The sequence below is a fragment of the Daphnia pulicaria genome, chromosome 9, assembly GCF_021234035.1.
Source record: "Daphnia pulicaria isolate SC F1-1A chromosome 9, SC_F0-13Bv2, whole genome shotgun sequence".
Lineage (NCBI taxonomy): Eukaryota > Metazoa > Arthropoda > Branchiopoda > Diplostraca > Daphniidae > Daphnia > Daphnia pulicaria.
In genome coordinates, this window is record NC_060921.1 from 591,353 (window position 1) to 607,147 (window position 15,795).

The window sequence follows — 15,795 nt, forward strand, 5'->3', positions numbered from 1 at the left end:
TCAGGTCTAACACTTTCCACTGACCAAGTACTACCGTGCAAGTCTGCCCATCAAGTTACTATATCTCTAAACACGCCTTCCAAATTGAATTCTTTGACTTTGTCATTTCCTTATCCTATTCTTGTCGACGAAATCAGCGCTATTCTTCATAGTACTGACCGTTTTATTGAATTGGTATTGAAGAAAGGATGGTGGGAGCCGTGGCCGGTTGAGTTCCAATCGAACGAAGAATGGAAATGGAATGTTGATTCTTTGAAACCTTGGGAAAATCATGCGAGTCATTCCATTTCGGAATTTGGCTGGTGCAACGCGCTGAATTTCCATCTCCATTTGCAATTTAACTTGGATTTTAAATTTAATGATCCAAGACCAACAAGGGATGTATCTCCAATCATAGAACCTTCCCTCTGGAATTTGAGGGCTGAGCAATTGAACGAGAAAAAAGCTTTGCAAACTCTCCGGAGAAGGTTCAATTCGCTTCTTTTTAACCCGACTACACCAGATCTCGAATATTTTGGTATTCAACCTACCGGATCGCCAACTACGGATTGCTGCATCTTGGTTTTAATCCACAAGGACATTCTCACTTCTCCTCTGGGCAGTCCGATTCGATTGTTGACTGTGATTGACGAACAGATGGCTAATATCCTTATGGAAAAGGAACAGTTAAACGAGGAGACATACTCGGAGGAGTACGATAGAGCTATCGAGTGTATCGCAGGAAAAAGTGGCTCAGTTATCTCTGTTGAACCCTACGAATTGATGCTGTGGAACTTCATTTTGAGACTCAACTCGACTAAAATCGTGCCTGGCTCAGAGCAAGCAAGTCACCTTGCTTCGGGAATGAACAGCTCTTGGTTGTTTGCTACGTTCGTGTCTCCCCTTTACGTCGATGGTCTTCTTAATTTTAAAAACGTCCGCGCGCAGTTCTCTACAAATGATTCGACTAGTGCCGACGAAAAGTGTTGTGGAGCTTGCAAGAAAGTCCCCCAAATTCCGAAGCGTTGCAGTCGCTGCCGTTCCATCGTTTATTGCAGTGTCGAGTGTCAACGCAGTAATTGGCCACAACACAAACTGCTATGTAAGCGCAAGTAGTAAAAACAAACCAGCACCTCCCAAGTCCGTTCTTATTCAATTTTTCATTATTAATTTTTTGCGGTAAATTTAATTTTTCGTACCGCAATTTTATTGGAATGTTGATTTAAGCAAGTGTTTGATTGTCGCCGACTGTTTTTTCATGGAAATTGGTATAACTTGTTGAATTCAGAATAAAATCTTCATTCAGAAAAAGAATCTGTGGTTTCAGTACTGAAGTTTGATATATCCGAACTCAATCACGCGGCAACAGCAACAGAATAACCCTTTTTGTTTTAGTTGAATTAAAATGTTTATAGTGTTCAAGTTTTTTTAGAGGGGCCTGAATTAGCCCAGAGCGAATCACGCGGAAATTTGCTGTCGTAGGGGGAAGAAAAAGAGGAGGTTCCTTCAACAGAGGCATGCAGCGCCACCACAGCTTCGAATCGCTCGTCTGCTTTGCGTTTGTTTTGTTCATGTGTTGTTCATGGCTTTGTTTCACCATGGTTTCACAAGTCACAACCAGGCTTTTCAGCTGTCAAATTTTACCAGATGATGTGAGGAGAGGATGTCGATAACTCGATAATGCCCAGTGTTGAAGAAGAAGTAATTATGTTTTAAAATTTTCCGTCTAGAAGGCTATAGATTTATTAATTGATGACCAAATACTAGATCCCTTTGCTTTAGTGTTCAATTTTGAGAAAAGTCAGTTTGGACCTGTGGTTTATGTTTGACATCCATTTCTTAGTCTGTGGTTTTATCTCCCATTAATTTTATTATTGTTCATAGACTTAGATGATCTGCTGCATGCAGTCCATCGTGCTGGTGTGGTGAGCTGCTTCTGTCCAGTCTGTGATGCTGGTGTTATTATCCTGCATTGTTGGCCCTAGATTGCTGACACAATTGTGGATTGTGGTGTTCGTGATGGAAATGAAGACTATAGATGCACATGCTGTAAAATGAAAAAGGTGTAATATTTAATTATCTAGATAATTGTTATGGTGTGGTTGAAATAATACCAGTTCGAGTCACTCGTTATGTATGGGTAGAATGTGTGTGTCCATTTGGGATTTGTTGCTGTTGCAGATGTTTTCTGTTTATAGACTCAAACATGTTTTAAGTATATTTTCCTTCATAAATAGTATTGCCAACTGATATCATGGAATCGAAATTTTTGTCCATGTAATTGTGTTTGGTTTCACGCTGGGTTTGCTTAGTTAGTGATATAAAAATAAATAACATGAATATTAATTTTGTAAGGAATTGCTTATATTGTCCCACCTCCACCCACAATTCCTCCACTTTTTACAAACATATCATGACATAAATACGTACACATATACACACACATACACAAGTTAACCTGTTGGCTGCCACGCCATACAACCCGTAGGTTGTTTTCTACTATCTACGCGCCACGTCTGAAGGATCCATGGCCAAGGTGGGACTTGCCATTGCTGACAAGTCCGGGCTGACACGGTGATAGGAGAAGATGGAATGCCCAACCTCTAGAATCCATCACCGTATCGACAAGGGGAAGTCCCTATGGTGCATTGCCTAACAGGGCCTTTCGGCGAATCTGGGGCTGGTGCGACTGTCCGACCCCGCGGCATGAAAACCACGAGAACGAACAGCGCGGCCCGTGCTAAGGAGCTAGGGGAGAACAAAGGCGTGGCAGCCAACGGGTTAACTAGCAAAGACATATATACCAACAATAAATGATGATCCGCGTTGAAAGACTCGGTAATCTGCCATGCAGTTCTTGTAGTGGGACCCACAGCGATCGTGTCTCTTGTCGCAGGATAGGAGACATCTAAATTAGATAATAAATGAAGTAAGATTACTATGAACGACAATATTCTATCGTCATATCACCTTAGGTTGTTAGTTGGTGCCCACGAATAATGAAGAAAAATAAAAAGCTGCTGATGATCCGCGCTGATTTTCCCAGATACTGGCGACCTTCTGGTGTCCATCTTCTCAACGAGACGTTGCCTGAATAAAGACAAAATAATTCTTCTTAACGTGACACTTCAATTAAAGTTACACAATAGGAACACTTATCAGGTTTTTTTGCTCAAAACTCTAACAGCGCACTTTTATTTGCTTAAATCCTAAATAGCAATACTCAGAACTGTACATGGAACAAAGTTCACTTGCTGGTTTCATGCAAATTTTCCGGAAGTATACCGGAAGCAAGCAATAGCTCCTCAACTGTCGGGTTGTCTTCAAATCGAACAAGATTTTCGTGATCCCCATGAAATTTGGGGTCGATTTGATAGGTTTTCAACGAAATCCAAAATTTGGCCAAAATCGAGAATTTTCCTGAACTATAGGTCAGGAAAATTCTTGAAACCGGAAGTACGCGTACGTACAAAAAAAAACATGAACTTTACCACAAACTTGACGAAGATCACGAATATGTTATTCTTTTGTGCGTCGAATGAATATTTACTGAACTACTGACTGAAATGACAAAACCGGAAGTAGAAAAAAAACATGATTAAATATCTAAACAAGTGAGCTTTGTTGGTGGAATAATTATCGTCAGTTTTCACTAAAAAATTTCCACTTGCCGATGTTTAAAAAGATTTGCAAAGTAACTGAAACTGACTGTTTTGACAGCTAAAGTATCGAAAATCTAGCGTTAGAAAAAAACAACGCCCAAGTAACACTTCGTTTGCGCGCAAGAAGGGCCTGATTTTAGAATTATCAAACAGACGCAGAGTTCAACGCAAGTAGATTACTAACAAATAATCTAAGAAAATAACTCTATTTTCGGGTACCTGGGCATAATCTCGTGGTGAGTGACAGTAGGTGTGTCGCTGCGGACGGAAGCGACTGGTCTAACTCGTCAGTGAAGTACGACAAATTGTTTAGCAGCATGATATGCAGAGAAGCTAGATGAGTGTGGGAATTGAAGATAAGGATGGAGCAGAAAGTTGGTAGAAGTCACTCTTCTGTAATGGAAAAAGGCCAGCATCAAGGATCTCTGCTGTGCCAGGGCCACACAATTCCAATAAAGAAACTGCGTTGCAGATTGACATCGGCGGCTGACTAGCGAAATTCAATGGATCCAATGACATACCACACAACCTATGAATTCCTAAAGCAAAGAACAGAAAAAGGTTTTAACATTGCAGTGAGGCCCATAAATACCCATGACCAAGGTGGAATACAAAGTTTATTACATGATAAAGCGAGAACATAGATAGAAGCACACCTTTACCTCAATCTGTTGTAGGTTTCCTATAACTCATAAATTTCTTGTAGCTGTGAAGTGAGAGATGCAGGGAATGGCAGCAATATAATTTCATGACGCAACAACACCACCAAGTGTTCAAAGGTGTAAACATCTTACAGGCAAGAATGAACCTTTTAAACAAATGGGCATGAATTTTAAGATTATTTTATTGATGGGTGATGAGGTATAAAATCGGAAAGTTGTGCTTACCTGTATCCACACATCCAATGCCACAACTATTGGGCAAAACAGCTAAAAGTTTTTTTAGTGTTGAGAGGATGATGCATATGAAACTGAAGGTGTGAGTTAAGGAAGTGTCCAGCAATTTGTTTTTAAAATGGGGTCCAAATTTAATCTGTTGACTAGACGGTGCCCAGGTACTTTTCTAGAATTCCAAGTACAGTACACAATTAGTCAATTGGTCAAGTACACAGTGAGTGATAAAAAATTTGCTACTATGTAGTTAGAATAATCACAATAAGCTTACATGTACATAATTGGTTGATTTTGGGCAGTGAACCATGAAAATTCGAAAACAGAAGATGACAAAACACTTCACACATTTCGCCATTTTTATAAACAATACCAACACCATCTAGCGGCAAACTGGACAATCGTATGAGTTGTTAGAAACAACCGCTAGATGGTGCCAGTGCTTCATGCAGACGATTCGATACGATACGATTGTCCCCAAACATGGTCCAAACTCCAAAGGTAGGAGCTGAAATGTTGAAAATTGAAAGAATTCGAAAAGTGAAGTCAATATTCAGCATAAGTTAACATTTATGTTTTTGAAACTGAAAAACTGAAAGTTGAATGAACTTGGTAGTATGTTAATTAAATGTTTTCGTTCAAATGCTGTCACTGTTTCTTTCAGATCCTGTGTTTGGGATTACTTCTATTTTGTTTAACACATTGGCAATCCTTAATTAGTCTACTTGGAAATATTTTTAGAACATCAATTCCACTTTATTTTGTAGGTTACAACACTTCGTTCATCCGTTTTATACACTCACGAGCAACAACAACACGACGATTTGTTATTTATCAGCACCCTGCGAAGTCTGTAGTCTGCTAGGATTGTAAACGTAGTGCCACAGACGCCCAATAGGAATACACGCATCGGGGATGAAAATCTGTTGTTTTTCTATTCATCCACTTCGAATTGATACTCTTCGCCTTCGGTCAACAGGCTGGTGTTCCCGGCCCATCTACAACTCTACCCAACAGTTCACCTCATCTACTTCTCGCAACAATACCACCTGATGAATGAAGTGTCAGTTCCAAAGCCGAATAAATGCCCTTAACACAAGAAACTATTTATCCCACCACTAAAGACACAAGAACGAGCTAAATTTTTACTAGAATTATGATCACGAAGAAATAAAATAGAATAATAAGAGACGATACAATTTTAACTTTCGGTATCATTTTTTTCCTTATTCAAAACACGTATTTTGAAGAATTTTGAAGTCTCGGTTAAATTCACTGTATCATACCACAAATAATTTCGAACAAAATAAAGTCTTAACTCGATTACGATAGCTATACCACAAAGCTAAGTTAACGGACATACTCAGCGAAACATGAGGAAATTTCGGTAAAAAGGTTTAGGCCAACTGGATTATCTATGACAACCAACAACAAAGCAAACAAAAAATACTAATTGAACTAATTAAGGCCGTCAACACTTCACATAGATGAGTGATAAACTTAATCGTCCATTTGAAAATTGGCCATATTATTCGCCTCCTCTGAATATGCAGCAAATCGAGCTCCATCCATTTCGCCTGCATGGCGATTGCCCGAGAGCAGCCTATGATTCCCTCCGCCAATCGGTGCTCCGCATTCGTTGCATTTTGCTTCCTGCATCGCTCCACCGCACTCTCCAATTGCGTAGATGTGGCCGTTTGGACATTTGAACCAGTGGCCCTGTGTTATTTTATCCTTTCCATTTTTCAGGGCTTCAACGATTTGCTCCCGTTCAACATCACTGATGCCAAGTCCAGTCTTAAGTTTTTTGTCCATCCTCTGCAAAATATCTTTGATCGTGGCGATTTCTTCATCCTTCAGTGGTTTCACATTCTTCATCAACAGTTCTTCTACCTGTCGATTTTCTTCACTTATCAAAGAATCTTGGTTATAAATGGAGCTCTTCAACAAGAAGAAGGCTCGAATTAACTTCAAGCGGTAGACTTCGGCAATGAAACATTCGTGTTCCTGAGACGAAAATCGTTTGCGGTTGAATAGCGATGAAAGAAGTTGTTGTGTTCGATTTAGAAGATCCTCCAGCAAAGGGCGACTCATCGACAAAACTGGGACTTGATTATCCTTCGATGAAGATGCTGGGGCCTTTTTTACGACGCTTAAAACTCTCTCTATGACATCAACTTGAACTTGAATCACAGAGCGCGTATCTTCATCCAAACTTCTATACTGAGGTTTTTTCCGTACAACAGTAGGAATTAGAGAATTCCGAATTTCTTCCAGTCTAAAGATGATGAGATCCGTGATACTGTGGTCAAGTTGAGTAGTCAGCTCCCTATTTACAGCAATGGATGCCACAATCTGCTTGAGATGCTTCTCGGCGAAATCCTTTGAGCTGGTACGAGAACGTAAAAGCAATCTCTTGACTTCAACAATGTCTCCGAAATTTCGCTTGATGACATTCCCGTAGCGGTAGCATGAGCGGATGATAGTTTTACAGCGCGGACAGCATTTCATTTGGATTTCACGAGTTTCTTCTTCCTTCATCTCCATCCAGTGATCCATCCCTTCTACTTCTATAGTGTGCTTACAATCTTCCAAATAGATGAATCTATGAAGTGATAAAATAGTAAATATAAAGTTAAGAAAATAACAGTAAAAAAGGTTAACAAAGTCTTTACCTGGCGTCATCTTCTTCTTCGTTGCCATAAAGAATGAATTCCGTCAGCTGGTCCTTGTGGCAAACACGGCAAAGAGGAGGGCAGACTTCCCCACAGAGCCCAACGCATAAATGGCCGCACGGGAGACGTTTCCGACAGGGTTCATCGCAACGTGGCCGGATGCAAAATTCAAAACATTTGAGTGAACACGAGTAATGTTCACATTTCCAACCACAGGGTTCCTATTCATTAAAGCAATAGAATTTAAAAAAATTTAAATAGAATTTACCAATACAACAAAAAGATAGAAAACGTACAACGCAATCGACGCAGGGCTCGCAGCAATTCTTGCGACATCTGCTGTGTCGACAACGATATTCGCACGGTTTCTTGCAAGGAGGACAAGACGCGGCACAATTCACACCACAGCTGTTAGTACGAAAAAAAAAGGACTCGTTTACATGAAATTCAGATGAAAACCTAAAATTGAATTATACTTATGTCCGCAAACTAGTGTTCGTCCACATTTTTCCTGACAGGCTTTGTGAAGACGACAGTTGAAACACTGTCCACAGGATCCTTTACACGAATGCTCGCAAGGCAAGTTGACGTCACACTTTTGTGGGCACTCTTGTAGAAATTTCTCCAACTGTGTTTCTGTCACTTCAGGAGCTATATGGATACGAACACAAGTTAATTAAATAAGTTACCACGTTGAAAACGAAAAGTTTAAAACGTGTTACATGAATTAAAATCACTGCAAGTCTTCAGCACGGGGTGACCACAGGGACTTAAGACGGTAGTCTGTACTAGTTCTTGGCAATCTGAAGAGGAACACGTTTCCATGCATTTCTTTTTACATGGGTGACCACAACTCAGAACTTGTTCACACGGCTGTTTGCACAACTGGCGACTTGCAATGGTGGAACACTCAACACGAATCAAATGCATACACTCAGGAATAGTTTTGTTGACCATTTCCCTTTTAAAAAGTCAAAACAAACGAATTCAAAACAAAAATTAAGAAGTATAGATGTTTCTCCTGAAATTACCTGCAATTGATTTCTTCATCATTTAGACAACATTCTGCAACTTGAGAATGGCCACAGGGTAATTGGCGTTCGATCTTGATGATACATGGGTCACACTCCTCGTAACATTTCCTTCCGCACTTGTGATCCCGTTTGCAATCTTCTTTATTCCGACTGCACGCTTTCTTGCAGAGATAGATTTCGTGGTGAGGATCATTTTTGACATGACAGGATTCCGTGCACTGATGGCCGCAATTGAGACGAGTGTCACAAGGTCTTGGGCAGAGAGCTGTTTCGGGATTATCGGCACAGGCGATTTCGACCTTGTGGCCGCAATCGGGTAAAATAACTTCTTTCGGGAACTTGCATTTGATTGTCAGAGGATCCTTGTAACACGCCGTCAGTCTCTCGTGGCCGCAGCTTAATGTGCGCTTCACTTGATTATTACAAGGGCCACAGGGTTCACAGCAAGGCTTCCGGCATATGTGCCCATCGTTACACAGCAGTTTCCCACACTGGCGAGTGCATTTGTATCCATCAGTGGATTGACTACAGTCGAAAAAGGCCGTATGCTCGCAGGCGGAAAGAGTTCTCTCAACTTTGATTTTACAGTAGATGTCTTTGGGGAGCTGCCAGCATTTGATTTCCCCCTGAGGATTAAAAGAAAACGTTAACTTACTGTAAAGAAGCATACATTTCAACACCAATACTTACATCATGGCCACAAGGCAGTTTCTTAATCACATCAACGACACATTTTTCGCACTTTTCAGAACACTGCTTTGGACAAGGATGTTTTTCAGGGCAGGTCAAGCGGCGACACGGTTGGGTGCACGGCAATTTGGCATGCGATTTTCTCTGGTGACAGATGCGATTGCACATATGATCGCAATCTAGATGCATGTCACACAGTTCAGGACATTTTACTTCGTAAATTTTCTTACCACAGTCTAGTTCAATTGTGTGTTGACAAGTTTGGAAAGCCTATCGATCAATATGAAGGGTTATAATTTAAAAAAAAAAAGGAGTGTAAGTAAGAACTGAGGAAAAATACCTTGACAACTTTTGTAAGACAATATTCCTTTCGCGGGTCTTTGTGACACTCGGTTATTTGAGTGTGATTGCAAGGTAAAAGAGTTTTCGGAATTTCCGTCAAACAAGGATGACAATCCTCGTAACACCGTTTGGGGCAACGATGGCCAACAGAACAGGAGCGCAAGCAGGCTTCGAGGCAATTTTGTCGCGTATGCTCGCGATCTTCAAAATGGCCTAGATAAAAAATACAATAAAATTGAATGAAATAATCTTATTTGCATGATATTGATTTATTTTTACAAAGTTTGCGGCATGTGTGTCCACAGGGCATCGGAGTGAGACACTTTTGGAAACATCCACCCTCTGGCGGAAAATCGGAAACTTGATTGGCCTAAAAAAAAGAAAAAGTTGTATTAGTCATTTCTATTTTAAACACAGCTGGTCAATGATTAATTGCCTTTATGATAGTACGATGCACTCCACATTGTAGGTCGAAATAGGGTCCAATCTGTCCGTTCGATGTCAAAACTTTGTTCACTTCTCGCCAGAGTTTACTACTCGCTGCTAAATTTCCCATGTTGCCAATAAGATAAAATCCTTTCTTGGCACGAGAAAGGGCAACACAAACGCGATTTTCTGTCTTGAGAAATCCAATTTGAGCTTCGTCGTTGCTTCGCACCAAAGACAGGATGATTATGTCTGCTTCCTCGCCTTGAAAATTGTCAACAATCGAGATGCGGACGTCCTGAAGAATCGCGTGACTTTTTCGCAACTTTTTGAAATGCAACAACTGGCCGGAATAAGTTGTCAATATAGTGATTTGCTTTGGTTCCAGGCCTTGCATCAACAGGTGGCGAGCTAGAGCCAAGGCCATGTCTGCTTCATACGGGTTCAAGTGGCTGCGGCTTTCTTGATCCGATAGGTCTCCCTTTTCTCGTTCCGAATGCGACAGGAAAAAGACATTTTCTGCCATTCCAGGCACATTCCAGTATCTCGTTACCGACTGGTGGTTTTCCAAATTTGGATAAATAGCAGGAACAATCAGTCGGGCAACATCGGGTCTCATTCGGTGTTGAACACCCAAAACACTTGGCTCCACCCCGTTCATTATTAAACGCTCAAAGAGTGAAACATCCAAGTGATAATCCTTCGCTAATGCATACACTGTTGTAGGAGGCCGTAGCTGTTGATGATCGCCTAAATTCACGAAATCGTCAGATTGTCACATATTTATTAACTTGATTTTTCAAACTTACCAATTAAAATCAAATGCTCGCAAGAGGACGACAAAGACGTCACAATATGTGCCTCCAATACCTCGGCTGCTTCTTCAACAACGACTGCAACCAAAATAAGTTAACAAATAACTATTGGTGAATTATAGAAACAGAAATGGAAGCAATATACCGATTTTTGATTTCAGATGTTCTAATAGCGCTCTATTCTTGGCTGCTCCCGTGGTTGTGATTCCGACAACATGGGCATTGCGGATAATCTCGGCAGTTTCAATTGTTTCGATGTCTTTTATTTCATTTGTTTGCTGTAGAAGTTGCATTTTCAACGAGTTTACCTCAGCAACCAATATTTCTGAAGTTCTCGCTCTCCAATAGGAGTAAATTTTCCAACGATCCACGTATGAAAGGCGCCAAAGATCTTTTTCAATCATCTGCTTGTAATCATCGATTTCGGTGTCTGGAAGAATTTCAAGAATCTCCGAGAGGAAATGTTTTTGTTGCTGGATTTGAGCTATCCGGGATTGAGCTGGCTCAAAATCACCATAATCTGGCTCATCTAGAATCTCCAACAAGTAACTCATTTCGTCGTCAAGCATTGAAGTGGAAATGGCAAATTGGAATCCTGCCATTTTTCTTTCTAATTCAGGTTTTGGCAACTTTTCTCCCTTAGCATCGGCGAAATTCCATAAATTATCATCGCCCGACATTCTTTCTCCTAATTAAACACAATCATTTGTTGACAATTGGTCAAATAGTTTACCGGTTGATTTAATTTACCTTGAATTTCCTCGACATCTTCTTTATCCCATTCTTCCTCGTTGTGAGATTCATTAACAACTGGAACAGGTTTTGTAAACACTTTCATTGGAGGCTTTTGTGATTTGGGGAAATGTTTCTTTAAAGTCCAGACGATGTCTTTTAAAATGTGAATCGATTCCAATCCAAGCCAACAAGACAATAACCAACCAGAATAGTTGCTTGATTTCATCTTCGTCATGGCGAAAAATTTACTGTACACGCTCTTGGATAGTACTCCCAAACTTGACAAGGTTTTCTCATGAACGATGCCAGAAGATTCAACAATCTTTTGTTCTTGGCGACGACTTTCGAGCACACTAAAGATGATATAGAAAATATCAGTTAATGTTGGGAGACATTAAAATTTAAGCCGTCATTTAAAATAAACTATGGCTACTTACTCTTTCGTGTCACGCAATTTGTCGCGGGCTTCCCACAACCAATTGTGATATTGAGCAGTCCTTTCTTCACTTGTAAAAGAAAACCGATTTCTCGAAAATATCCATTCGCGGAGTGAGTACGGCTGAAGGGCTTCACATTTCGACTGTCCACCAATCCGGACGATTTTCGTCGTGAACTTCAAGATTCCTAAGAATTTGATTCAAAAGAAAACATAAAATAATTAGCAAATGATTGATTGATACTGCAATGAATCTCTAACCTTCAAGGAATTGATCGAGCGCGTGATTTGTGTAGCAAATCACTAAAATAGGAGGAGGCTGGTGTTTCTTAACCCCTACCCAATACTTCCTATTGTCCAGTAGTGCTTGAACAATTTTAAGGCCCAGATACGTTTTCCCTGTTCCTGGAGGTCCTTGAATCAAAACTAGTTTTCTAGTCAAGGCGGCATAAAGGGCTTCTGCTTGACTTGGATCAAGTTCCAGAGTTTCGGCATCAGGCAAACTTTGGCCGAGTATCGACACATGCGACAGCAACCTCTCGGGGTTCAGCTGAAGCTCTGTATTTCAAAACAAAAAAAAAGAGATAAATCATGCTGCTAATGTTGCAATAAATTAAGAATGCAAACCTTTGTTAACTTTTACGTCGTCCTCATTTTCTTTATTTGCATTTCCACCAGACAACGAACGGGAAAATGTTTTTCGTACTGATGTCAAATTGTAGATGGGCTGCAAAAATGAAACATCCAAATGTTAATGAAATTTTAAGATTCGTGAACTGAATATTTAAGGAAAATAAACATACGTCAGGAGTCTTTTTCAGGTATTCCGGTTCAGTTGGCAAAACATTCTGACAAAGGATATAATCTTCCATGGGAAAGTGAGCCGGACTTATACGCTGGAGTGCAATCAACACACTACGATAAGCTTCAAAGAACACAGATGATTCAGCCATCACAAAATTTTCTTTCTTGGCATACGTTGGTAAAGATTCACCCTCAAATTTTGCTTTAATTCTACCGAGTGACAGCTGCTCAGGTTTTCTGTCAACGACAGTGAATAGCATGAAGGAGTTGAAATTATCGGCCGACAACAAAAGTAGAGATCCAAAAAGCAATCGCTTGCTGCCTTCCCAGTTAACCCGTTGAAAGCCTTTGGTTGAAAAATCCAAAATGTAACTACTTCCGCTGACCGAGCTGTCGTCATCATCTTCGATCTTCACGTCATAATACAGCCTAATGTTGTCCACACGAATTTGCTGTTTCTTCTGTTTTTCTATCTTTTCTCTGAAGGCGACAAGTCCTTCTCGCAACGGATTTAAGAAATCTTCACGCAACAGTCGGAACTGGATATCCAGGTATGTATCCACGTCTGGATAAGTGCCTTTGATGAGACTTGGTCGTAGGAAAGGTTCGGCGTCCGTACATACGTCTTCCCATTCAGGCATGACGCTGAGTTCTCGAAAATCATCTGGCGGTTTCAAATGAATCATCAGTTCCTGCCGTTGAATTCGGATAAGCTCTCTTTGATTTCCATCGCAATTGGATTTTATCGCTTTTGAGTGTTGTTCCCAAGCATTCTATAAAATAATAATTATTTACCCGTTAATCATTTGAAACAAAATAACGTGATAACATATTAATACATACCTTCAGGCGATCAGCTCCCTCTTTTTCAAGCGAGTCGAAAGCATCGTTAACATTGAAATCTCTAAACGATGGCATAGTTTGAAGAGCACACACGTCCTCAAAAAATCTCTCTCCCAGATAGTCGCAGGTGAGCGCTGGCATCACCGTCATCATCTCCGTCGTCAAATAACTTATGCTCCTAATTAGTCGAGTCAAACGTTCTTCTTTGGAACCCAAATTTGAAGATCGAGATTTCGGTATGTTGAGTATAACACTCTCCAAATTCTTAAAAACTGCATTGTCACCCAAAATTTGAACGATTTTGATAAAAGCGTTGTGAAAGAGCACGGGCCCTTTGTTGAAGCAAAAGTTCCCAATCACTGCTAGGATCAATTCAACAATCTCCCAATTTGCAGGGTTGCTTTTCAACAACTGTCCGAGTCCAGTACTTTCTTCAGCAAATTTCTGAACAACAAGACCGGGGTCGTTATCTGTAATCATCTTTAACACCTCGGTGAAGTTTAAAGGAAAGTGCTTGAAAGGTTGCTTATTATTTCCTTGATGCCATTTTGAATTCCTTTCTTTCTCATTTTCTCTTTTTCTGTCTTTCTGTGGATATTGTTCCTGTTTAATAAAATGTTGTAGTCTTGGTTTGGCTCCACCAGCATACTGCATCACAGGTTCCGCTTCTTGTGCAGGTTTACAGATATAAAATGCAAAATCAATAATTTATATTATAATGATTTTTCAATGGTGTCATGTAACCTTTTTGTGGATGACACATCAAATGCTCTAGAGTTAAAATTATGATTTCTCCAATTTCCACTTTTTGGTCTACAACCTGCATTAGTTGTTGATCCAGTTGTCATTTGTTGCCTTTTGGCTCCACTACCATCCTGCATCATGACAGGTTTGGCTTCATGTACTGATCTTTATTTACAAAATGAAAAATTTACCATTGATTTAATAATGACTTTAAAAATTATTAAAAATGTTAATGGTGTTAAGTAACCTTGTGGAAGACACATCAGATGCTCTCGAGCTAACATTCTGCTGTCTCCAATTTCCATTGCACAAAGCATGCCCACTTTCTTGGGTCCTGATCCATTTCTTATGCTGGCTATTTGTAGCTCCAGCAGTTGAAGAGCCAGCTGACTGCTGAAAAGCTAATTGGGCTCTAACAATTGGACTATCTGAGGGATGTTGAGGATTCTTATTCGTTGCTGAAATGGGATATCTTAACTGTTGCCTTGAAGCTTCACCATTACTTTGTACCGCCATTTCATCACTTTCATGGTTCTGTTGAAATAATTTCAGATTTTGTCGGTAGACAATATATAGACAATATAGAAAATCAAATCCACCCACAGTATGCTGTTTTTCACTTACCGGCACTGGATTGGATATTGGTCTTAAAAAATTTTTTTCCTCGTCAATCGTCATTTAACGAAGAATTCATGTCAATTAAATCAAATGGCGACAATCTTATGACTTATAATAACAGTAGTAGTATTTAGAAACCTTATATGTATAGTATAAAATGGTGTTGATCGAAGACAATGGACAAGGCGAAAAGACATAAAGACCATGGCCTACTTTAGTTCACGGCCCATCATCATACGCTTCTGTGTGGGACAAATTTTGGGTTCCCTGCCCCTTTCCTGTTGCCATAGTACATAGCCGGAGGGTCGTAAGTATCGGTTTTTGTTCCACATTTCCGCAGATTCTTTCCACCCTTTGGATGCCTATGTGTCTGACTTCAATTGCGCTATGGTCAGAATCAACTAAAAGTAAGAGCTTGATAGTCTAGTGAGTATAGCGGTGGAAGAGATGGCTAGGACGGTTTTAATGTGGCTCACGTGATGATTTGCATGCGCTAGACTTTGACATTTTAACTGATCTCAACTTTCAGGTCATCCAATTGAGTCTGTGCAGTCCATACTATATTCCAGCTAGAAGTAGAAGGGAACTACGTGATGTTCAACACGTTCGGTTTATCTCTCCGGTTGGTGGTTGGCGAATTTTGTTCTGGATGCGCATCCTCCTTTTTTCATTCCAGGTTTATATCTTCGATTGATTTGTTTCATTGCTGAATTTTTGCAGGTAATTATTTTAATTGTCTTTATAATAGCCCTTCATAATTTTTTATTTTTATTTGACTGGCTAAAGGGACTAAATCTGACTTAGACTTTGGCCCCGCTGTTTTGAAAATCTTTTCGTCTCGAGCCTCTATTTACATTTATGCGTCCAAAACATTTGACACGTGCTTAGGGTCATCAAAAAGGTTAGTCGGGTGATATTTAAAAAATTTAGAATCAACAAGGCCATAAGAATGCTGTGGGCTTGTATTAATTTTACGTACGTGATACAAGGGATGAGCTGTTTTTGTTGACTAATAATTCCCATGTAGATATTTACATTAACGATACCATTTCCAAATTTAGTTTAAATCTGTTTTTTCTTTTATTTTTAATACGCGCACGTG

General features: G+C 40.0%; 3 protein-coding genes and 1 long non-coding RNA gene across 6 annotated transcripts in view; 2 read left to right on the forward strand and 2 right to left on the reverse strand.

Moving 5' to 3' along the window:
- LOC124312831 overlaps nucleotides 1-1,290 on the forward strand; it is a 154,738-nt gene extending 153,448 nt beyond the window's left edge. For all 3 annotated transcript variants that reach the window (XM_046777322.1, XM_046777323.1, XM_046777321.1), the window contains one exon: nucleotides 5-1,290. In XM_046777322.1, coding sequence (XP_046633278.1) covers nucleotides 5-1,095 — 1,091 coding nt within the window. In that variant the 3' untranslated portion in view covers nucleotides 1,096-1,290. The remainder of the gene's footprint in view (nucleotides 1-4) is intronic.
- LOC124312826 (exportin-1-like) overlaps nucleotides 1-15,795 on the reverse strand; it is a 639,300-nt gene that overhangs the window by 321,282 nt on the left and 302,223 nt on the right. The gene's annotated exons all lie outside the window — the stretch shown is intronic.
- On the forward strand, nucleotides 1,533-2,325 carry LOC124313636. Its single transcript, XR_006910924.1, has 2 exons — nucleotides 1,533-1,680; nucleotides 1,864-2,325. It is a non-coding gene; the product is annotated as an uncharacterized LOC124313636 (long non-coding RNA).
- LOC124313724 (NFX1-type zinc finger-containing protein 1-like) lies at nucleotides 5,792-14,591 on the reverse strand. The gene is made up of 21 exons (XM_046778537.1): nucleotides 14,323-14,591; nucleotides 14,152-14,240; nucleotides 13,332-13,999; nucleotides 12,488-13,261; nucleotides 12,312-12,411; nucleotides 11,946-12,242; nucleotides 11,686-11,872; nucleotides 11,264-11,601; nucleotides 10,659-11,201; nucleotides 10,508-10,591; nucleotides 9,709-10,448; nucleotides 9,552-9,642; nucleotides 9,280-9,485; nucleotides 9,161-9,200; nucleotides 8,931-9,109; nucleotides 8,238-8,866; nucleotides 7,929-8,167; nucleotides 7,683-7,857; nucleotides 7,503-7,614; nucleotides 7,207-7,427; nucleotides 5,792-7,136 (listed from the first exon to the last, which is right to left on the reverse strand). The coding sequence occupies exons 1-21, from the start codon at nucleotides 14,589-14,591 to the stop codon at nucleotides 6,032-6,034; spliced, it is 7,086 nt and encodes a 2,361-aa protein (XP_046634493.1). The 3' UTR covers nucleotides 5,792-6,031.